The 23,769-nt window shown below is 34.4% G+C and overlaps 1 protein-coding gene across 8 annotated transcripts in view; it reads right to left on the bottom strand.

Moving 5' to 3' along the window:
- Positions 1 to 23,769, bottom strand: part of SLCO1A2 (solute carrier organic anion transporter family member 1A2) — a 125,974-nt gene that overhangs the window by 29,418 nt on the left and 72,787 nt on the right. For 3 of the 8 annotated variants that reach the window (XM_058743478.1, XM_058743482.1, XM_058743480.1), the window contains 10 exons: positions 23,470 to 23,660; positions 23,010 to 23,129; positions 17,980 to 18,121; positions 13,431 to 13,563; positions 9,789 to 9,895; positions 7,818 to 7,964; positions 4,752 to 4,850; positions 3,963 to 4,184; positions 1,424 to 1,588; positions 26 to 221 (listed from right to left, as the gene is read on the bottom strand). In XM_058743478.1, the coding sequence (XP_058599461.1) occupies positions 26 to 221; positions 1,424 to 1,588; positions 3,963 to 4,184; positions 4,752 to 4,850; positions 7,818 to 7,964; positions 9,789 to 9,895; positions 13,431 to 13,563; positions 17,980 to 18,121; positions 23,010 to 23,069 (1,271 nt within the window). In that variant the 5' untranslated portion in view covers positions 23,070 to 23,129; positions 23,470 to 23,660. Of the gene's footprint in view, positions 1 to 25; positions 222 to 1,423; positions 1,589 to 3,962; positions 4,185 to 4,751; positions 4,851 to 7,817; positions 7,965 to 9,085; positions 9,190 to 9,788; positions 9,896 to 11,748; positions 11,836 to 13,430; positions 13,564 to 17,979; positions 18,122 to 23,009; positions 23,130 to 23,238; positions 23,373 to 23,469; positions 23,661 to 23,769 lie in introns of those variants that run through there. The other 5 variants (XM_058743481.1, XM_058743484.1, XM_058743485.1 and 2 more) reach the window with 4 other exon arrangements.

Genomic DNA, 23,769 nt, shown 5'->3' with positions numbered 1-23,769 from the left:
TGACATTCATTAGAAAACAACATACCCTTTATAAGTGGTGGTTATGCCAGCAACTGAAGAATTATCACAGATCATGAGAAAACACAAAAAATGAAGAAGATATTCAGTTAAAGATAACCAACATGCTATGTGGGCAGCTTGTTTGACAGTAATCTTGAATTTCTTCATAATTAAACCACCAGCTATATATCCAATGCATATTGGAGGTAAGTTATAAATACCTATAAATGTAAGTAAAATGTTGTTTACAAAGTGATTTAGCAAAAGAACAAATATGGTATCTAATATGTCTTACATAAGAAACCATCTAGGTCCAACTCACAGTGAAGAAAGCTGATTGATTATTATCTCCACTTATTTACATATTACATACAGAGAGATTTTCAAATGCTCCACAATGTCAAAGTATATTAAGACTCTTATCACTGTCCTTCATTTAATTTATTGTAGTAGGTTGTAAATTTCTTATATGCAGGGATCATGATCTATATCTCTTTTCTAATGATTCAGGCAGGAGTGGCAATTCAAAGTTAACCAGTAGCTTATGATTAATATGATTTTGCCATTGTTTGTACCGACTCTAGTTGTTAAGAATTTGACTTCATTCAAGGTACCTTAGAAGGTTACTTTGCTGAGCCTGTGATTGTCAAGTGTATTTACATTTCATGTCCCTCTCCCTAAAAAAAGAAAAGAAAAAAAAAACAAACAAGAAAAAGACAGCCCTTGATGGCATTCTTAATGTCAGGGTCTGTCACAGAAGCACATCACTTCTACTTGGGAGAGTGTTTAAAAATCCATTCCAGAGTCCCACACCAGATTGTCTAATTTAGTATGTCTGAGGTGGGTGCCAGGTATCTTAACTTCTAACAAGCACTCTATGTGACGTGGATCCTTGTAGTCTAAGAAATTCACTTTTCAGATCAATCAAAAGATCTCAGGAGAAACCCAAGGTGGAGGAATACCACCGAAGTTAATGTGGTCACAGGAAAATAAGAATGCCTGTGCTGCAAAGACACCACCAGAGGGCCAGGGAACTAAGGAGAGACAGAATTCGTAAACTGGAGTTAAAAAAGTAAAACAGACTCCTGATAAATTAGCATTGGTTTCCTTTGTATATTAATGGCTTGCCTACCTAAAAACTGTCTCTAATTTGTACATTCCCCAAGAATTCCACAAATATTTTGAATTTGCATTCTAATTGGAGAGAGAGCAGAAGAAAAAAAAGCCAGGATTTCCTGGCTTCTTTCCTTCCTTCCCTTTGTTGATTTCCCGGAAGAATGGAAGGGGGAAATGTACCAGAGACAGAAACATCTCAATGTATTTCAATTTAGGAGTCTCCTAGACACATCATCACACTGTTCACCATTTCATGGTTAAAAAAAAAAAACAAGTGGGCTACTAATACAGAGGAGAATAAACATACCAATTAGAAAGATTACATCTGAAGCTGATTTTCCATGTTGCTGTTCCAGATATTTGGGCATGAAGGTGAACATATTAACAAATGCATTGAACTGTATAATACTTATTAGTATGAAAAGCATGTAAACTGGGTTGCATAAAAGACTTTTCATGAATGGCAAAAAATCTGAAATGAAAGAATGACAGCAGTATTATACTAGCTTGGCTTTACATTTTAAGATTTACTTTTTCTAAAACATCAACTTCCCTTCCAAATTACATTTTTCTATTTATAATGCTCATACTGTTTTTTAAATGTGTGTTTTGTTTTGTTTGTACCTCTTGAAAGCTAAAGCTATATCCTTTTGGTACCTTCTGCATGTCAATAATGCAGTTGGGTGGGTAGGGATCAGAACACAACGGTTTTACCATCATTAAGTTACTATTGTGTCTTAGGGAAAATATTGTCTGCATTCACACCATTTCCTTTTTTTTCCTTCTCTTTTTCCTTCTCTGAATATCCTCTCTTCTCTAGAGATCATCGAGAATGAAGGATGCTTGTTCTGTTCTTTAAAGTTTAGAAGGAGGTCAACTTGATAAAGTTCACACTCAAATATTGATATTATCATTCCTCAACATTCAAAATGAAGATATATGTGCGTATTCATGGGATATAATTTTGCCAAGTACCGGGTATTTTTCTTCTTCCTCAGAACAACAGTTTTGGTCCTGCCAGTGGTTCATACTGGGTACACAATGAAATCACCTGGGGATCTTTTAAGATACAAACGCCCAGGTCCCACTCTCTGAGATCTTGATTCATTTGGTACAACATACTAAGGGTTATGTAAATGATATAACCCAAACTTTCCCTGTCGGTGTGGACTGACACAGCTCGAAGCCAAATTTGTGGCCCATCTCTTGCAAATATTCTGGGTTGCCCTGCCACCTTTTTGGGATCAAAGTTTCATGTATAGTTACTTTTCACTTTTCCTATCTTCATGTTTTTTTGTCTTGATTTCCTTCCTTATTGTGTATTTTTTTCTCAATAAACTGTCAAAATCCAAAGAACAAATAAATTGGGAGAGAAGGAAGAACAACTCGATGCAAAGAAAACTATTTTAGCTGTAGAATTCATATCACAAATATGAATAAAGTACATGGTGGGTGAGAGAGTTGTGTTCAGAGCACTTTGGAGCTTTTTAAGTTGTACGTGTTTGTTGACATCTCTGTCCTAGTAAACGAGTCTCAGTAGTTCAAATTTCCTTTCTCTATCTCTCATACTAAGCTCACCTCTTTCCTAGTTTTGAAAATGGACCTTGCAGATCACAAACAATATTCTATGTTAAAATCCTCTATGAGTCCACATCAGCCTTTCAAAAAGAATTGTTAATCATGATCACTGAAAATTTAAAGGTTCTGAATTGACTCCTAATGATCTAAGAAGTATTATGTTTAATACTAGCTTAAGTTAATGTGTAATCGTTAATAAAAGTTCTGTGCAAATTGGTATTATAATTTATGGGTGATAGTAGAAGTAGCAACATCAACAGTAATGACACTATTACTATTAGCAGTAATAACAGTAATATGTGCCAGAATTCCTTTTACCCTCACACTACAACTCTATATTAAAAGTACTATTATTACCTCATTTTACAGATAAGTAAACTGAGTCTCTCTTCATCTTGTAAATGAACAATCTTTAAGAATTCCAAGGCCCAGGTGATAACTCATACTAATTAAATCACACCTGGGAATACTACAGAATTTTAGGCATCAATATTTTTTTCTAATTTCCCAAGTAATTCCAATATATGGCCAAGTTTGAGAATCAGTGTTCTTGAACACTAAATACTTAGACTACCTTAGCTTAGTTTTCCACAGAAACACTTTCTGTAAATTATTCTTTGAGTTTTTATTGAAGATTATCCAAAAAAAAAAAAAACCTGTTCTATGAAATATGCACTTGCACTTGCTGGAAAAGAACTACTATGTGGTTCAGTATTACTGTATCATACATCATATGAGAATGTTTTTCTTTAATTGCAATGTGTTACTTGAGAACAGTTTCTCTTTAAGAACTATTATTCCTCTCTGTATCAAATATAGAGAATTATATGACCTTTCATGTATTCTTTTTATGCCTTAACTTCCAGGAAGCTCAAGTTAAGCTAACAGTTTTTGTTTCAGAAGTATACACTTTGAAATAGTGTATATTTTTTCCTCCTTTTGTTCTGTTTGAATTTTTTTTAATTAGACTTATGTTCTGTATAAAATAGATTTTTTAAAGGCAAATGGGGATTTATTTATTTATTTAGTGCCTGAATTGATATAAAATTTTATATAAATGCTGACCACAGATAATTTGTCTTGAAATTATATCACTTATTTCCATATAGTAGCACAGGAAGACTCAGACTAGTTAGACATTATTGACTACTCACTATTAATGACAAATTGTCTTAATGCAGCCTGGCATGTTATAGTGTTAGACTGAAATACAGACACACACACATCTGTATAAAATAAAAAATAAATTATATAGTATTTATATTTGCCTTTAGTGATTCCATCCTTTTTCTTCTTGACCTCTTCTCTTTGTTTCTCTTCTTTGTCATTTTTAATGATGTCTGCATTATTCTTTAGTCCTTCCTTTGGAAGCCATTTGGGCAAAAAGAAAAACGGAATGGCAGTGAGCACATTCACTCCTGCACAAATCAAAAAGCCAAACCACCATGCACCAACCCAACGAGTATCATTGGGAGTTATGGTCAGATCATCTGTAAAGAAATATACACATTTTTGTTAGCTTGTCACTATTTCCTTCATGAACTGTAGAAAATTCTTAACATTACAGTTCTCAGGTTTTATTCAAGTTCAGAATTTGTATGCAACTTAGACATTCATAACATTTGTCTGACAATATGTGGTATTACAGTATTGTCTAGCAATAAATTATTTTGCTTATCTGGCCTATCCTATAAGGAACTTATTAGTAGATACTTATTAAATAACTACAAGCTCTATTTAATTATAAACAAATGATTATTTGATTAAAAGAAATTCAGACCTATATCTTTAAATCTCTTGAAAATAAGAAACGTGATTGTGGTGCCATAGAAAGAGCACGGGATTTTGAGTCTGAAGGTCAGCACTTTAACTTATTTTCCTGATCACTGGTTTGAAATATTTCAAAAATTCTTTAAACTCTTTCACTTCAATTTGTGAACCTGAAAAGTGGAATCAATTTACCTAACCAAGGGTCAAATAAGGCAACAACTAACTGTGATGACAACTGACGTTACTTTCTGTTACTATTGATACTATAAATAATCATATTGAATTACCTGTGTTCACAGATCCAGTGTCAACATAAACATTGGCACAGAATGATGCTAATGAAAGTCCAAACAAAGGACCAATGATAGCTCCTGTTTCTACAAACCCTAAAAATAAATGAAAATATAAAGTTATAATATAGTTATATACCCCCATAAAGAGTCCTAATTCCATAAGTCTAGAGCCTGACTTGTTTTTGGCTCAGATATGTTTGCCTTAAACTTTCAGTTTGTAAGAAAATGAAGCTTAGTGTACATATAAGTAACAAGTTTGTTCTGTAAATGTGGAAAAAAAGAGCCTCAAAATGTAAAACTTCATTCTCTAGGCGTCTAAATTCTCTTTCATGGTGAATTGCAGGTAAAAATCTGCTGTGGCAGCATAGGCTGGGATCGTGCTGTTGACAAAGCCACAATACAGAGCAAGATTCTTTTACTGCTTTCTATAGGCACATTTTTGGAGGAATTCTAAAGTAACACCCTGTAAATTTCTTGTGGCATATTCCTCAGGAAAGCTTTACTCTCACATCTCCAACTTGAAGCCTCCTCTGGCTGTGTCCTCATTGTCACTGATCCTTCTCTTCACTTTCATCATGATCTCCTTTCTTACTCTCCACATTATCTTCCATACTCATCAGTCCCCTCTTTCCTCATGACTGCTTACTCATCTGGAATTTCATCATCAATTAGTTCTTAGCATATCTACAATTCAGAATCAAGGCTGAGCTCTTGCAGCTCCTGAAAACCAAGACATGACCTTCTTCAACTTTGTTCCTCCTTACTTCAAAATATGTCTCCACCAGTGTCTCTGCCTTCTCCACCGTTCCATAGGCTAGCCCACCCAGTATACACACCACATTTCTTGACATCATCCCCTTCTATCTTCTCAGAGATCTTGCTCAATTAAACATGTCTTTATTTGTGTTTGTTCAATCTCTCCTACCCTCTGGTTATACTATCTCACATCTACCCTGCTTTCTTTCCTTTCACTACACTCTACACTTATGGGCTCACCACTCACTGAATCTACCCAAATTCTTCCACATTCTTCTCAAAGCACTTGCAGGCAAGACCAGTGTTATTTTTGTCACTAATTCAGTGTCCTTTTCTGGTCTCCATCCTCCTAGTCTTCATGTTATTTGACATTGCTTGCTAGTTCCTCTTTTGACATTTCCTCCTAATACTTTCATAAAACTATGCCTTTATTGTTTTACTTTCTCCCCATGTGACCACTCCTTTGCTTTTTCTTCTTTCTTTTTTTTTATTAAAAATTTTTAATTTTTATTTATATGAGAGAGAGAGAGAGAGAGAGAGGCAGAGTGTGAGCAGGAGAGGGTCAGAGAGAGAGGGAGACACAGAATCCAGAGGAGGCTCCAGGCTCTGAGCTGTCAGCAAAGAGCCTGATGTGGAGCTTGAACTCATGGACCCTGAGATCATTACCTAAGCTGAAGTCAGACAGTAGCCAATTGAGCCACCCAAGTGCCCCTGCTTTTTCTTCTTTATATTCTACTCACTAACTAAAAGTTTTCTCTAGTATTTTAATGTAGGATTTCTCACTATATATATGGCTTCCTTTGGAAAACTCATTTCTCCCTCTTAATTTATTTTCTCTATATATGATTCTCAAAATTCATTTCTAGATTTTATGTTCTCTTCTAAACTTCAGAGCCATACATGGAAGTATTTTCCTCAATTGTATAGCTAACTGATTTATAGTTATTTAATTACATGCACACACACATTTATTTATTTAATTTTTAAGTCTATTTAAAAAAATTAACTACACAGAGATATTTATCAAATTCGATTGATTTATAATTATGTAGCGATTTATATACTAAACCTCATATGGACTGTCTTATTGACCTTAGAACATATAGATATTATCACAGTTATTTCTATATAATATACATCCTAGTATTTATTGAATAAAGAAATACATATAAAAAGGTATTCATTAATTTATTACAGGCAAGCATTTGTATTCTTTCAAGATAAGTATGTGAAGGGATTTGAAAGTACCAAAAAGAAAAACATTGAAAAAAGTTATTGCAAAATCAGTGCATCATCAAAAAGTGCCAAAGGTTCGTTGGGGTAAAGGATCTGTAAATATTTTGATCTTTTCCAATTATGTGTAGCTCTGTTCCTGTCTTCTTTGACCTTCTTTGACATTGCCAGTTCTTAAAAGATATGTCTACAGTAATGGCAAAATTGTTCCTGTACTAAAAGTTATGCTTTTATGCTAGCAACAGATGGAATAACTAAAAAATATAAATAAGTTATTCATAATAAATGAAGACTATTTAGGAGATTGGAAGACAACCTAAGAGGGTAGATCTTAAATTGATTATTGTCAGAGATGACACTGATCAATTTTAGAAAAGAAAATTTTCAGAAGCACAACCAAGAATATGAACCAGAGATTTGTGAAGAATCTGAAAAATCTGACTAGCATGGAGAGACTGTGATGAAGAGAAACTATACAAAAAACTAAATAAACTAAATAGAGTACAGAGCTGTAATAAGTGGAGAGATCAGAGATAGTAAATAAAAAGCCAGTATGTTATATAAACTGGTAGAGAAGACATAATCAAAACAATGTTTGAGAAAATTGTACTGCAAAAACATTGATAAGAAATTGATATTAAAAATCCTAGCAATAAAATGACCAATGGAGATGTTATAATAATCTACAGATGGAGTAATGAAGACCTGAACAAAAAATAGAGGTAATGAAAATTGTAAGAAAGGTTTTGAATAATAAGGGACATTTTAAAGAAAATATTGGTAAATCACTTAATATATTTGATGTAGAATGGTGCCAAAGAAATGGACAAATCAAAGAGAACTCCTGGGGCACTAGATTAATAGTATTTTCAATAGAAAGAAGCAGAATTAGCAAAGTGGCTTATTTGGAGTTAGCATGTAATTGCTCCATTCAGCAAACTTTCATTGATGGCCAGCTGTGCCGAGGTACTTTGCTCGTCATTCTGGAAATCACTGACTCCAAATAACTGATATCCACCCTTAAGAAACTAACTTTCCTGAAAGGAGGCTAAGGCAGATTTTCAAACTCACCAATATATAAAGGAGAGTTTTCAGATTTGGCAAAATCTTCTATGTAGGAAATACCCAAAGGCATGATGGGAGTTTCACCAATTCCACGTATAATATTGCCTACTAGTACATACATCCACATTAATGATTTAACTTCTTTCACACACTCTGTATTAAAAGAAAAAAGATACATTGTATTCATGGTTTGGTAGTAAAGTATTAGTAATACTTAATTCTAAATTTTTGTTAAACATTTCACAGTTCTTATGTGACATGGCATCTTCTCAATTACTTGTATTACTATGTCAGCAGTGAATCATTGGGCCATTCCAGCTGCATTTTCTGACAGTGTACTTAGGTATGGCAAATATAAATGGTATGTTGGAGCCAGTTACTACTAGGTTGGGAGAGATGAGTAGTATACACATCTCTCTTCAGTTTAGTATTTAGTGACAACATATTGGCAGTTTGATGGCAGTATTTGACGGAAATTGACAAACACTAAAAACCAGAACTATTTTTCCCTCCAAAGAAACAGTTTGCCACTAGCTACTAGACCCAGTTAGCTACTATGAGAGCTGTCCGATTTCTACACTAACTTTGGGAAGAGAAAATAAACCTACAAATATCTCTCCCTAGAACTGATACTATATGATTTAAATAATAATCTCACTGAAGTTTTAATTCTCTACAGCTCTAACCACTTCACAAAAACTAAAAATATTTAACTGGTAGTAATCACATTTTCTCTATAGAACCTACTGTTTACTGTAACCGCCAAATAATCTTTTAACAAAGAAATCCACCCCAATCCTTGGAGCAGCACTGCTTAGTAGAATAATAAATATTAGGCCAAAGGTTATTGAAGGGGATGAAGATAAGCACATGTCTGAAAACAGCCAATTCTTTTCTAAGCCAAAATAGCTACCAAGCCAGGAGGACACTCTGTAGGGTCATGTTCAGGAACGTGAATGACAACTTATTTTCATCTTCTATAATCTGGCTGGGTACCCAAAGATGTGAGGGTCCTGAGCACAGCTGGGCCTGGAAATATCTATCTATATATCTATCTATATGTCTATCTCTCAGTCATTCCTAGTCCAGAAAATCATAATGTCAATTTCTGGGTATTCATAATTTTTTTCTGTGGTGAGAATAACAAGTTGTATCTAGAGGTCATAGTCAAACTCTAGGCCTACCACAGGGCAAAATATAAAATATCTGGTGATCAAAAAATTTTTATTTATCCACTACAATGCATATTTAAAGAAAAAAATAGAAAATAGGACCTAGTCAGTCTTTGGCAAAAGAAGAGTATATAGGCCACTCTTGATGTCACTGTTTTGGTTTTGTTTGTTTGTCTCTTAGCATATGAAGGAGCAGAAGCTGGCATGTTGGTGCCTGGGATTGCAGGAAGCCAGAAGAAGCACCACTATTGTGTCAGACTGTAAAGTAGTATCTCTGGTAGGGAGGAAGAAGTAGGGCAGAAAGACAAGTTCCTAGTTCAGCAGAAAGAGAATAGAGTAAATCAGAGTTAGAGCATACTTGCTTCCTTTCTCTGCTATAGAAGATCAGTGATATAACACAAATCTTTTTGTTTCTATCTCTATTATTCATTTACAAATCATCAGCATAAATCCATCTTTCTAACGTGTTTTCCTCTGTGGAATTAACTCTAAGTGGTCCTCGAACAGATGTCTTCGGCTTATTTTTAAATAACCATTTCAAAGAATAGATAAGGCATTGTTATTAAATATATTCAAATATAAGAGGAATAACATTTTATAATGTTATTGGATGGATATAAGCCAATGGATATAAGCCATTCCTAATCCCCTCCACGATCTCCTCCAAAATCCCTGAAAAAAATAAAATATGTTTTGTTCATTTACTTGCTTATTTAACCAAACTTAATAACATTCAAAGCCCCCCAGCAGAAAGTGTCCAGTTACAAATTCACTGAACAGAAAGCAATACAATGAAGTGGACAACCTGATGGATCTTCTGTTGGTCTGATAATCTGGGTTCCATTTTCCATACACAAGAAACTGTTTGAGGACAAATTGCCTGAAACTGAAACTGTAGATTCATATTCATATCTGTATGAACACAGGGAAAACATGTTGATGTTAAGGAGCCAACGATGACAATGTGAGCATTGTGCAGATTATTAACTCCTGCTTCACTTAAGACACAACATCCAAATCCAGAAAAGAAAGTATCTTTTTGTCTTTGCCACCTAATCATCATAAATTAATATTATTGAAAAGAACTTGCCACTCACTCTCAATGTACAATCCCTTGATAGCTAGTTTGCAATTATCTGTATGTGGATGATCTACCTTCTAAATCATCTGACATCAACCTTTGGTGGTTTTTAGGTGATCATTTCCTGGAACTAATTACTGTGTGATAAGAAACAAGAACCAAGAAAAATAATAGACTCAACAAAGCATAATTAAGAAGATAAAGGCTTCGGGGAGAGAAAAAAACAGCACAATAAAGCAGTTCTCTAACTTTGGATTCTCTAAAGTTTCCTAATAAGAAATATACTCTCACTTTCTGAGAATCCAAACAATAATTCCTTCACCTGTTCATTAACCCTCTAAAAGAAACAAAGCATTTACCCATGATGAGAAACCATAGAAGAATCTTAAACACTGTGACAGCACAATTTAATGACTTTTTCTCTTCTCATGAAAACAAAAGTGTTAATAAACTGTGACCATTTATCTTAGGCATATTACCAGAAGATCCACATGCCCTTTCTCAGAAAGTAAATTATATGCTGCAACAATGGAGGAAATATGTCCAGCTAAGTCTCTCTTTGTTAGAAATTACACTGGATTGGTTTCTATATTTCTATTAGATAAGAGAAAGCCAAAAGAAAACTTGCCTTTCTGAGTTTCAAATGAGCTCAAGAGTGTTATACTTGGATGTCACCAAGAGTCCTAATTAATATGTTACAGAACATAATAAAAATGGTTAAAATACCTTCCCCTTAGAAACACTGCCCAGTCATACCCATAGAGTTTGGCTGTGAACTGTGGACTAAGGCTTCTGTTTTCCACACCCATGGTCCCATGAGACATGGAAGTTTCAGACAAAATAAATAATACCTTTGGCAGAGTATAGAAAGAAATGACAAAATTGCTGAATATTACTCAACATTGTCTTGAACAGGATAGGATATGATAGGAAATAAAAGAACAGTAGATATTCTTTGTCTTGATGCCTCTGATCCCTTCAGAAATATCTGAGAGCTAAAATATCTTTTTCATTTAGATTATTGAGTTAAAACCCAATAACACATCACATGTCCGTTCATTCCCAAAACATCAGCAAAATGGCAGTAACTGGATTTTAAAATAGAAAAGGAAAAGACATAATGCCATGAGGATAAAGAAAAGGGAACATCTGACAAGAAGAGAGAGTTTAATAGGATTTTGAAAATGGAAAAGTAGATAAATGAATGATCACTGAATTAGTAGATATGAGAAACATAAAACTGAGTAATTGCCTGTACGAGAGCAACTGAACACATGCCGCACATCCCTGGAAAGCTTCAGTCAAGAGAGAAGATACTTCTAAAGGTGAGAGGATGCATGGTCCAAAAAGGGGATTGCTTTCAAGTATGTATAAGGAGCAGTTAGGCCTTTTTAGACATCCTCTGTCATTTCAACTGAATATGGCTTTTGACTCTAGAGTCTGAATAAACACAGTGAGGATAGGGAAGATATACTAAAAACTGGGGATATTAGGTTTAAAAAATCCATATAATGAAAAGTGAGATTTCCATTCCCATGTGCTGGTAACCAAGCTCCTACCTCCCGGAAAACAGATTGGAGAATCCCTAAGATAGTTTATGGGCAGTTATGAGTCACTTAATACACAGCCAGGCCATGTACAATCACCCTACAAAGAAATTTTCCATTAATTAAGTCTTACACACATACACAGAAGTTCCAGGTAGCTTGTGTTATTCCTCTCTCTTAAATATGTATAGATAACCAAGAACCACCAGATATATGAGGAAAGCCTATAATAGTAAAGACAGAGACAAATAAAAATTATACACTCAGAGAAGACAGAGACAAAGAAGATAGATGAACAAATTTAGTTGGAAAAAGACATCATATTCTTGAAAGAAGAACAAAATATTCCTTCAAAAGATACAAAGAACAAAAGAGTCCTTGGGAATTAAAAATGGGATAGCAAAAGTTAGAAATTAATTCAGTGCTTTAGAAGATAAAGTTAAAGAAATCTCCCAAAAAGTAACAAAAAGACAAGAAGATAGAAAATTGGAGAAAATGATGAGAAATATATAACAGGATATGCAGAATTCAAGCAGTAGAAGTTCTAGAAAGAGAAAATGGGGAGGGGACATATTATCAAAGAAACAATACAAATTCTCCAAATGCCCAGATTGAATACACCTAGAATGATGGAGGAAAAGGATTTATACTAAGACAATTATCATGAATCCAGACTCTGTAGCTTAAAAGAAAATCCCAATAGCTCCCAGAGAAAAGGAACTGGTCATGGGGATTAGAGTGGCACAAGATTCTCAACAGTACTACTGTAAACTAGAAAACATTGGAACAATGTCTTCAAAATCCGTAGGAAAATATTTCCAACCTAGAATTTTATATCAGCCAGAATATTAATCAGGTGTGAGAGTAGAATTCCAAATGTTCAAGGTCTTAAAATTTTTATGTCTCTTACACATTTTCTCAGAAACCTATTAGATTATGTTTTCCAAAAAAAGGAGTGAGTAAAAAAGTAGAAGATATGATATCCAGGATCTAAGTTAACTGAATACAGGAAAGAAGCAAAGCAAATTCCCAAGGATAATGGTGAGGAAAAATTTCAAGGAAGGAGCCATGCACCAAGCCTAAGGAGATTCCAGTTCAGACTGAAAATGGAGAATTGGTGACATAGAGGTATCTGTAAGGCAAAAATGAAAACTTGTGATATGTATGAGTATTTTGAGATGTTGCCCTGCCAGTGGAGAGTTTGCTGATGATTAGTGAGAGATAAAAAGAAAATGAATCAAATAAAAAAGGAGCAATTATGAAGTCCAATAAAAATGAAAAATATTAAAAGAAAATAATAGCATGGTTCAGTGGTGAAAGATACTTACATAATTGTCCACATGGAAATAGTGAATATAATTTTATAGTAAGATATCAAAATATATGACATAACATGAAAGTATTAAAAACTAAAAGGTTAAATATTTACTTAGAACTATGGAGGCAAATTGAAGAAGAAAGAACTAAAAGAATTGCAAGTAACTTCTCTTCAAAACTAGTAATATGGACAATGGTGAAGGGGCAGGGGACAACTCTTTGTGCAATATGATAATTTTGCCTGGTCCTAAAAATCATTTCATCAGACTTCACTCCATAAAATCCCAAATCTCTATTTCATATATGGACAAAATATGACTATATAAATGAAGTGAGGCAGCCAAGAGCACAGTGGACCAGTGGAATGGAATCTGCATCTTCCAGTTCCCATTGCAGTGTTCTGTGCTTTTAGGAAACTTTACTCCTAGAAAGGAAACTTCAAGTTTCATTCCATACAGTCCAAAGTTGAATCTATGAAATAATCAGAAACTTGAGTACTTACCGCTCCATGAGGAAATGAGGTAGAGATTGTAAGAAACACCCTAGACCCATAACCACACATCCAACACCAATCAGTATAGGTCTATGTAATTTGGTTCCAAAATAACTCACAAAGATAATCAACAAAAGATTTCCTAGGAGAAAATTGATATTGAAATGAATATTTCAATTAAGCATGAACAATATCTTATCTTCATTCAATCATTTACTATCTAGCATTTCTTTTATAAAACCTATTCCAAATACTAGAACTGGTACTAGGGATGCATGAAACAATAAATGAATAAGACACAATTCCTGCCTTGAAGAAGGACTCTGTTTTACAATGTCGACAAATACACAAACAGGTATCTGTGGAACCCCAACGGTTTAAGAGAACAGCAGAAGAGAAGTGAGTAGAAGGGATTGAAGGATAGTTCTGAGAGATGTTAAAGACTTTGTGTGTTATTATCTAGTCTTAGGTGTGTCACCTCTGGTCTTTCCCTCCATTCCTGCTCCAGAGAATATTATAATGTTTATAATGTTTTCCTATGTCGGAAAAGAGAAGCAAAAGTAAAATTCAGATATATATATATATATATATATATATATATATATATATATATATATGTTTTATAACTCGTTGTTTAGATATAACTTTGTATTGGTCAATATAATCAAGCCAGAGATCTATGTTTGTTTTTCTCTCCTTAGAAGTAAAAAAGAGTAGATACCCACTTCTCCACTGAGTTTTAGAAATAACACTTGCTTTGAGGAGTAAATAATTCAATGAAAAATTTATCCACATGTCTTAGAATGAAGTTTAAGGATAAAGAAACTAATTGGGGAGGCCTCATTCTGATGAACAGGTCCTTGATAAGTATGGTGTAAAGGGTCAAAAGAACCAAACACATGAGGAAGTTCTCATATCATACATCTTAAATTCAGTAATCAATATTTTCCCTAATCTTATTATGCATAAGGAAAACCTCTATGATGAGCTCAAGAATTATAAAAGTTTTAAAAACTTTCCCTCAATTTGTTAATAGTTTTCTATGTAGTAATGTATATTTTGAAAACTTTTCTTTCCATATCTGTTTCTCTCTAGTCTGCCTTGTAAGTAGAAGAGATGTCAGTGCCTACATTATTTAAATGGACAGTGCCTCACCAAGTACAACCACCTTGTCCTACCTAAGTCTCTAAAATTCCTATCATCAAAGCCATCCATGTTGACAGTATCATCTCTAGAAAGCCACAGTTTGAAATCCATATCCATTTTTGAAAGGAGAAGAAAGGAAGAGACTTCACTCCACATAAGGGTAAGCTGATATTTCAAATTGCATTTCTCTGTCAATAAAATAATTACCATGAGAGGGAATAGGAAAGGACAGACAAGATTTTGTCAAGGGTATGGAGAACGCTATCTATAAACATTACTGAGGAAAGGTAAGCAAAGTAATACATTTATTGGCATCTGTAAATTACCTCTCCTTTTCTCTTCAGCGATTATTTCAGATCTGCATCATTGCTCTCAAGCCACCTATCACCACTCACTTTCCATAGTTAATACTTTCTACTTTGTCAAGAAATTTGGGGCAGTCCAGTTCCCAGGTTATGGCCTTACCACTTTCCTTCTGTTTCAGAGGTTGTGGTGCCCATCCTACCACCCACAGACTAACACACAACCTGGGCACTTCCATTCCCTCCAACAAGTTACTCCACTAATTATAATATCTCTTGTATATGTTAAATGTCTTCCTCTCTGATGCATTTTAATTACAGATGTTCTCTAGTTTCTCTCCAAACTGATGCAGATTCCACTTCTTTCCCTCTTGTTCTTTCCCAAAGTCACTGCTCTCTCTCTCTCTGCCTCCTAGCTTGTATATCCACTATTCAGCTAAACATGCCCTGGCAAAGATCATCAATTATCTCATAACACCCAGGGAATATTTTTATATCCTTATCTAATGGGATATTTTTTAATGCTTTTGAGACCGTTGAGAAATTTTTATTTTGGGAACTTGTACTCCCTTGGTATCTATACGTTCTCTCCTGTTTCCCCTCTTAATTCTCTATTTCTTCTCTTAACACTTTCGTGGGTTACTTTCTTCCACCTGTTCATGAAATATTGGTGTACCTCAGGATGCACTCTGCCCATGGTATTTGTCACCATATACCCTCTTCTTAAATAGCCTCATCTGTTCTCTAGTTTTAACAACTACCTGTTTACTCACTAATCAGTTCCTCCAGCTCAGACAGTTCCTCCAATGCTTCCAACTCCTATAACTGCAACATGGACATCACTACTCAAAATCTCACTGCTACTACCACAATTTTCCTAAACAGAACTCGCCATCATTCCCATAGCCACTACCACAATCTTGTCCCCCTTCCCCATTATCCACTCTACTACCCAAGCTGTAAATCTGGGGATGCCTACTTTTCTCATCCACCACATCCAGTCTGTCACTAAGTTCTCAGGAATTTAACTCCTAAATATTTCTTAGGTCACTCTCTTCTTTCTATTCCTACCAGCATGATCCGTGACTCAGATCCAGATAGCTCTCTCTTGTGCTTTTGCCATGCTAGAATCCTCTCTGGCTGGCTGGCCACCTTCAAATCTATCTCCAACACAGCCACAAGCATGGCCCTGCTAGAAAGCAAATTTGACCTTTGTTTTAATTTTTTTTAATATTTTATTTATATTAGAGAGAGAGAGCTCGAGTAGGAGTGGAGGAGGGAGAGGGGGTGGAGAGGACAGAAGATCTGAAGCAAGTTCTGTGCTGATAGCAGCAAGTCCAATGTGGGGCTCAAACTCACAAACTGCAAGATCATGAATTGAGCCCAAATCAGAGGCTCAACTAGGTGAGCCATCCAGGCACCCCATCTGACCTTTGTTTTAAATAGGCCCGCCTAACCTGCCATATATAAACAAACACCCATGGAGTCCATGGATAGAAATCAGGGGTTCTATGATCTTGAGTGAGAAAAAAAAATGCGTCTTTATTTTCACTAACTTATAATTAAAGTTATATTAGCATTTTCTTTGATAGTGAGAGTAGACGCAAACTATGGTAGCCTTAACAGTACCTACGATTTTGTCACAGATTGTCACCAATAAAAGTTATAGATATTGGCATATGACATTACATTGTTGTAAATACCTCAAAATATTGACACTACTCATTACTTCAAAATTAGGGTAGATATTGTATTTAGTGTGTTGGCAAGCACAAATATTATTATATGGCAGGTTGTTTTAATATTTTGGTAACTTTATTCAAATAAAACTGTGTTTCTTTTTACCTTTTTTTCCCTTTTTACTGTTATGGTTTTTATTTCATGCAAGTGCCGTAATTAGCACAGAAGACCAACCATATTCCATTTCTCACCCCTGCCCATTTCTCCAGACTCATACCTTAATAATTCCCACATAAGCTTTGTGAGTCAACAATATTGGGCTGAATGTTACTCCCCACACAAATTACTACTCTGACTCACCCTTATGCTTCTTTTTCTATTGGAATTCCCTTCACGCTCATCTAACCCTGTTTCTTCACCTAGACAACTTTTTACTCATCTGTCAAGATCTTCCCTCAGTAAGGCTATGTCCCTGCTGTATGTTTCTATAGGACCTTGCATCTATCTATGTCACCAAATGTACTGCATTCAATTAAAATTATTATTGTGTCTCTATGCCCTCCATTTGACTGTGAGCACAGTCTAGGCAGGGCTATATAAAGAGTTGTATCTAACTCCATCACCAGGATCCAGCACACAGGTGGTGCCGAGTTTAGTTTCAGGGAGTTAAGTGCTAGAATATACAATCAAGCATCACCTGTTTCAGTTTTGCCTCCCCCTCAATCCTGATTTTTCTTCCGGATATTAAGTATATTGAAAGCAAAATTCACCTTGGAGGAAATAGAAGTCACTCTAAAACTGTAAAAGAATGGCATTCGTATTTCTATGTAGCTTTGTTTACAAGAGAAATCTTTCTCTTCCTCAGTCCTCCCTATGTTCACATCTTCCCAGTCCTCCACAAAATTCAGAGAGTAAGAACAGACTTTATCCCTTCCTAGAGTCTGTTTCTGAAATAAATTCAGGGAGATGTGAAAAACAGTTTCTTCTTCCTTCTGCACTCAGAAGAATTGTTAACCTCCCAGAAACATCAGGAAAATAAAAATATTCATGTTTCCTTTGGAAAACAGATTCTTTTGTTTTCCATGACATATGTCTTCTAAATAGGAAGATAGAGCTTTTAAGAATTCTCAAATGATAGATTAAATTTAAAAAATTTAAATACTCTGCTACTTATCCTAGCTAACTAAAAAACTATTAGAATAAAAAGTCCAGTGGTGGGATATGTGGCAATACTTAGGTGTTATTTGGGAGATAATATTTAAATGAATTGTCTCTAAGCATAATCCAAAGTTAGCAAGGCTATTCACCCATTTTGGAAAACATATTATTCAGTCAAATTAGATGGCCTAAAATTGCAAATGAGGAGAATAAAATTCAGGCTAGCTTTATAGATAAAATATAAAAAGGAGTAATACAAAAATAATTCATACCAATCTCAAAGCTCCCGTTAATAAATCCAACTAGAGATGTAGGAATGTTGAATTGTCTCTCTATTTGTGTGAGCATGGAATTCATATAAGATCCAGATAGTGTTTTGGATACAAATGCACATGTTATTGCCAACAGAAACATCTAGGGAGAAAAGAATATAAGAAAACATAGAAAAAAATTATTTTTAAATTGTATATTTTCCATTTGTTGACAAAATTTCTTCTAACACAAGACTGATCATCTCCAACATAAGTAACCCTTAAATTTGCAAGAAACTTTTAATGCAGTCTTTTCATCTGGACTTTCATGCCATGTTGTCTCTGAAAACTCAGAGTAGGACTGATTAGTAATATTGAATTTTGTGGGTAGTTGTAGCCTCATTATTTTATAGGTACCTCTTTTACATATGCAGAAACAGTCATTATAAATAAGAGATAGCTTTTAAATAGATCTTCAACACTACACTGCCATCTATAGTACAAGAAATACATATATGATAAAAAAGGAACACAGCATTACACAAAGACATTATTTCTGTAGCAAATTTGTTCAAGGTATCTCCAAAGTAATATGCAAATTATGCAACATTAGATTGCTGCTCACTACCAGTTTATTTATTTAAAACAATATTATATATATTATAATAAAATATATTATAAAGTAATTATAAACCGTTATAAAAATGTTTCTAAATGGAACAGGTATTTGCTATAAGAAACAAGTATGAATGCAATAAATTTCTATTTATTGAATCACATTTCCTACTTACTGATACAGTTTTAGAGGACAGTCAGGTTGATGTGATCCATAACAAAAACCAAGGGCAACTTAACAAACAGAACCATTGTGATCACCAAAAACTAGTATGGTTTTACTGAAAATGTGGAAAAGTCACAATTTTGACAGATTTATTAAATTAGGAAGAAGCAGACTTAGATTTTAGTAGAAGATTTGGCAAAGGAGTATTGTATTCTGAGTGATAGCATAGTTAAGTAAATACACAATAGAGATAAATAGATTTAGGTCATCCTGAATGGTGGTTTTCCAACCCTAGGCCAAAGGACTTTTTCCTTGGTCTTACTTAAAGATGTTTCCTGATGAAACTTCCATCCTGGAGACCATTCAATCTACTCTCTAGCCAGCAGACTCAAATCTGTAAAATCCTCACCCCTTCATCTTCCAAATTCTCAATCTTAAACCAACCCCACAATTTATATTGCACCTTGTACATTCCCTTCACAGTTATTCACAATCTTTTCTATTTCTCAGTCTTTGATCTCAGCAACATCACCATCAAACTTTCCCCCATCACTGCCTCTCTAACTCCCTTCCTACCTTAGAAGGATAGGTGTCCCTTCTCCAGTACAATAAAATCCCTCTACCCATGCTTTTGAATCCATTCTTCCCATTTGAGATCTTGATTCATCAACTACTACTCTCTCCTCTATTTTCAACCTCACACTCTTTACCACCTCTCTACTAATTTATAAATGTATTTAAAATACTTCTGTCTTCATATATATATATATATATATATATATATATATGTGTGTGTGTGTGTGTATGTGTGTGATATACGTGTATATATATATATATGGTATTTTTCCCTACCCCCTGATGGTTGCAACTCCAGCTACCAACAGGATGTTTGGAAGAACAGTCTAAGTTTATTGCCTAGACTGTTTAACTTTCCATTCACCCTTTACCTTCCTACTGTTTAGCCTCTCCTGAAGCTACTCCATTAAAGGTCAAAAACAACTTCCTGAGTTCCAAATTCAATAGATACATCTCAGTTCTCAGCTTTTCTGATGTCTCTGAGTCATTTGACTCCATTAATCTTTCTTTTCTTCCTGAGGTTCCCACCCTCCACCCCTTCCCCCCACACATACACCTATATGTCCACTTACCTGCTAGCATCTTTCTATTCAGTCTTCTCTTTGGCCAGCTCATTCAGGATTTGTCTTGCACTCTCTACTCTGTGCTATCTGTGCTCTCCTTAGGAAATCTTATTTATTCCCATAGCTTTCCCTATCACCCAAATGCTGAAATCCCTCAAATGTACAAACAGTTTAGATGAGACAATTGTCAGCATTCCTTAGTTGCCTGTAGTCTTGTCCACACCTAAACTCCCTCCACCTGCCACCATAACTGGCATGTGATTTCACTTCTTAAAATGTTTTAATGACTTCTCAAAAACAAACATTTATACTTTTTTAGATGGCAAACCATGTTTCATCTATATGTCAGTAACATTCCTGCTGCTTATCCCTATACATAATGTTCTACTTAAAGTTTCTTTAATTCACCATGCCATTTTACATCTCAGTGTATTTTACAGGATGGTATTCCACTTGTAATACTTTTCTTCCTCTTGTGTATATGATAAATATATACTCAATTTTTAAAAGTCAACTCTATCATCATTTCTATCATCGAGACTTCTTGTTCTGCTCCCCAAGTAGCCTTGACCACTCACTCTACCTTCTCATCCTGCTGTGTACTGCCTCTATTATAGCCCTTATCGCCGTGCACTTTATGTATGTACTTGGATGCCTCCTTCACTGTACTGTGAACAATTCAAATATGGGATACATATATTATTTATCTTTAGATCATTGGTGTCTAGGCACTTAATACAGGTTTGTTGAATTAATAACAGAATAAGTATTCAAAAACATCTTGAAGAAGTGGTCAGAGCTGAAAGTAAGCTGAATATAAGATGAAATGTAATAGAATTAAATACAACTGAGATGAATTGGCTGTACCAATTCATTTGGAGAAATCTGAATAGAAATTTATGTGGAAAAAGTCCTGAGAAATTTAAATATAAAGCTCAATATGAACTAAACCATTATATGGCTATATCTCTGTTTATTCTTTTATAGTAAATGTCATTTGTAGAAACTGTCTCCACACTATAAATCTTTGCAGAGCACATTATTGAGAAAAAAAAATTCATATGGTTTTATATTTCATTTTAATTTTAAGTGTTTATTTCTGAAAAAGAGAGAGAGAGAAAGAGAGAGATCATGAGTGGGGGAGGGGCAGAGGGAGAGGGAGGCACAGAATCCCAAGCAGGCTCCAGGCTCTGAGCTGTTTGCACAGAGCCCGAGGTGGGTCTCAAACCCACAAACCACGAGATCATGACCTGAGCTGAAGCCGGATGCTTAACCGACAGAGCCACGTAGGTGCCCCTTCAGGTTTTATATTTAAAAGCAAGGTCTACCAAATAATGTACAAATCATATTTAGGGGTATAATTTATTTTATTTAATATTTTAAGAACAGACACTAGAAGAATCATGGCCCCAGTGTTCTTTCCTAAAACGCCTAGATGGGTTACCTAAACTGTTTGGTTCTAGTCACAAAGTAAAAGCAATCAGTGGCTATTCTGACTCATGTCTAGTACGAAATAACCTCTATACTTGTGAAGCTAGTTCTACTAGCTGTTAACAGTAATGCCACAGAGTTTGAAGCAAACTTACTGAGGACAGTCCACTGATGCTTTTTTAAGAATTTTGCTTAAAATTTACTACCATAAGGGCACAAGTTAAAAGTTTAGGAGCTACTGAGCTTTGAAAAATAATAAAAAATGAAGAGTATCCAGTTATCCTCAAGTTTAAATAAACCATGTGATTATCTACTGAAAAAAAAAAAGAATTTTGCTTAACATGCATATTTTTAAGTTCAAAGAAGCCAAAAAAAAAAATCTGGCTATTAAACAGTTGCTTCCCAATTTACCTGATAAATTTGTCCTTGCAACATTTTACCATAATGTGAACATCAATATCTAATCTTGTCATACCCCTAAGTAAGCAAATATTACATTAAAACCTTTTTTTAAATAAATGACACGACTTTTATACACAAATGCTATTAATACTAATTTTTTACTTCCAAGTTTTTATTTAAATTCCAGTTAGTGAAAATATAGTACTATTAATAATAGCTAATATTTATAGAATGTATATAATATTCTAGTCATTTTCCAAGTATGTAAAAAGGAAAAAATCCTATGAAATAGGAGTTTTGTTATTACCTTTTTCAAATCAGAAAGCTGAAGCAATCACAAAGAGCAACTTGTCCAAGGTCATATGGCAAGAAAGCAGTTGAACCTAGGCATGAACACGGGGAGCCTGAGCCTAGATCCTTATTTTTAACCATTCAGTTTTAGGATAAGGGCATGAGAATTGAGGGATAATTTAAGGGGAATTTTTTTTTTTGTAAGGGGATTTTTTAAATAAATAATTAATACAGCATTTCAGGCAAATGTAGCTTGCTAGATCTAAATCATCATTCTCCACTTTTATGCACATGTATAGATTTTCCCTACACATGTATGAAGAGAAAACAAACTTTGATAAGGAGAATATTGGTGACATTAGTCTAAAAACCACTTGCAGTCACTAGCTTTAGAATCAAGACAAATATCCAGATCCCTTGGTTTAAAACAAATTAAAATTTTCTTTGAAGGCAAATGGCTTTGAAGCTATACAAAAAGAATTTGTTCTGAAATGGTCAAGAGTACCAGAAACAGCTAACAAAATGGGCATTATTCTTGCAGACAATGGTTGATATGTTGCCAAAGCTTGAAGTAAATATTTGTTTTACTAGGTCATTGTGAATTAATCGTTACAAACAGACCAACAAAGCATTTCTGTACAATGAACCATTTTCTAGGTGAGACCCCCACACTCCCCTGGACTAAAAACCCTAAAAGAGTGAACATTAAATTAGCCGTTTTATCCAGAAAATCAAATCCTATTGTAACATATTATCGCCTGAAAACTTTTAAGAACTTGTCTTCCATTTAAGTTCCTCAAAATCATTTCTGATTAAATTACCTGAATCAGTAGCCCTGTTTAACCCTCAGTTATAAAACCAACTTAATTAAAGCAAGAAATTATCAATATATTAGGTAATGTGACATTAACATTAAAGCACTTCATGTGAGCAACTTTACAAACTCTAAACTAAAAAAAAAAAAAAAAAGTACACATACATATATCCATACACACAAAAGTCCATACCTTCATCTTGGAAAGACATCTTATTCTATGGGTTTTAATTCTTTTCTCATTTTCTGCCATGTTGTTCTTCTGAGTGTTCCAAATATTTATGTTTCAAAGCTTGAAATTTCTTAGTTCATCCTTTTAAGAAGACAAAAATCTGTTAACTGGCAAAATCATAAGTCGTCATTCTTTTGAAGAAAATATAGAATCTGAGTAACAATCAGATTCTACTGTATTACAAAAATACCTTAGAAGCTTTTATTCAGATCCAGAAAATAATGATGTTAGAGAAGATTTAGTTGCTAATTTTCCACTGAGAAAGTTACATCAAATAACTTTAGTTAGTCTTTAGCTAGATTAAAGATATTATAATAATTTGCTATGGTCCCCTTGCAAAATAATGACCACGTGGTTAAAACAAAGGTTTTCATTTCTTTAGCCAAAACAAATAGAACCAAAGTGAGCTTTTTGGACTTACATGAAAATGCTGCTTTTAAGAACACAAAGACTTTGATTTGTGTTTGTGCTAAAAATCTGCTTCAGCAAGCCTACCAAGGCTCAAAAATCTCTATTTGGCCAGGCTCCCTCTTCAAGTTCTTTGCGTTCCAAGACGTCCCTGGAGTCTCAGGAAGGGAAACACTTTCTGGGGCACTGCTGATTCAAGGAAACCTGGGGAGATATGGAATTTTAATCATGGAAATAGTCTAAGTAAAAATAACAAATAATTCTGTGATCTGGAAAAGAATCCTACAGTTGCAAGTTAGAATGTGAGGTGTAT

The sequence above is a fragment of the Neofelis nebulosa genome, chromosome 8 (genome assembly GCF_028018385.1).
Source record: "Neofelis nebulosa isolate mNeoNeb1 chromosome 8, mNeoNeb1.pri, whole genome shotgun sequence".
Lineage (NCBI taxonomy): Eukaryota > Metazoa > Chordata > Mammalia > Carnivora > Felidae > Neofelis > Neofelis nebulosa.
This window is presented reverse-complemented; position numbering and strand designations above follow the sequence as displayed.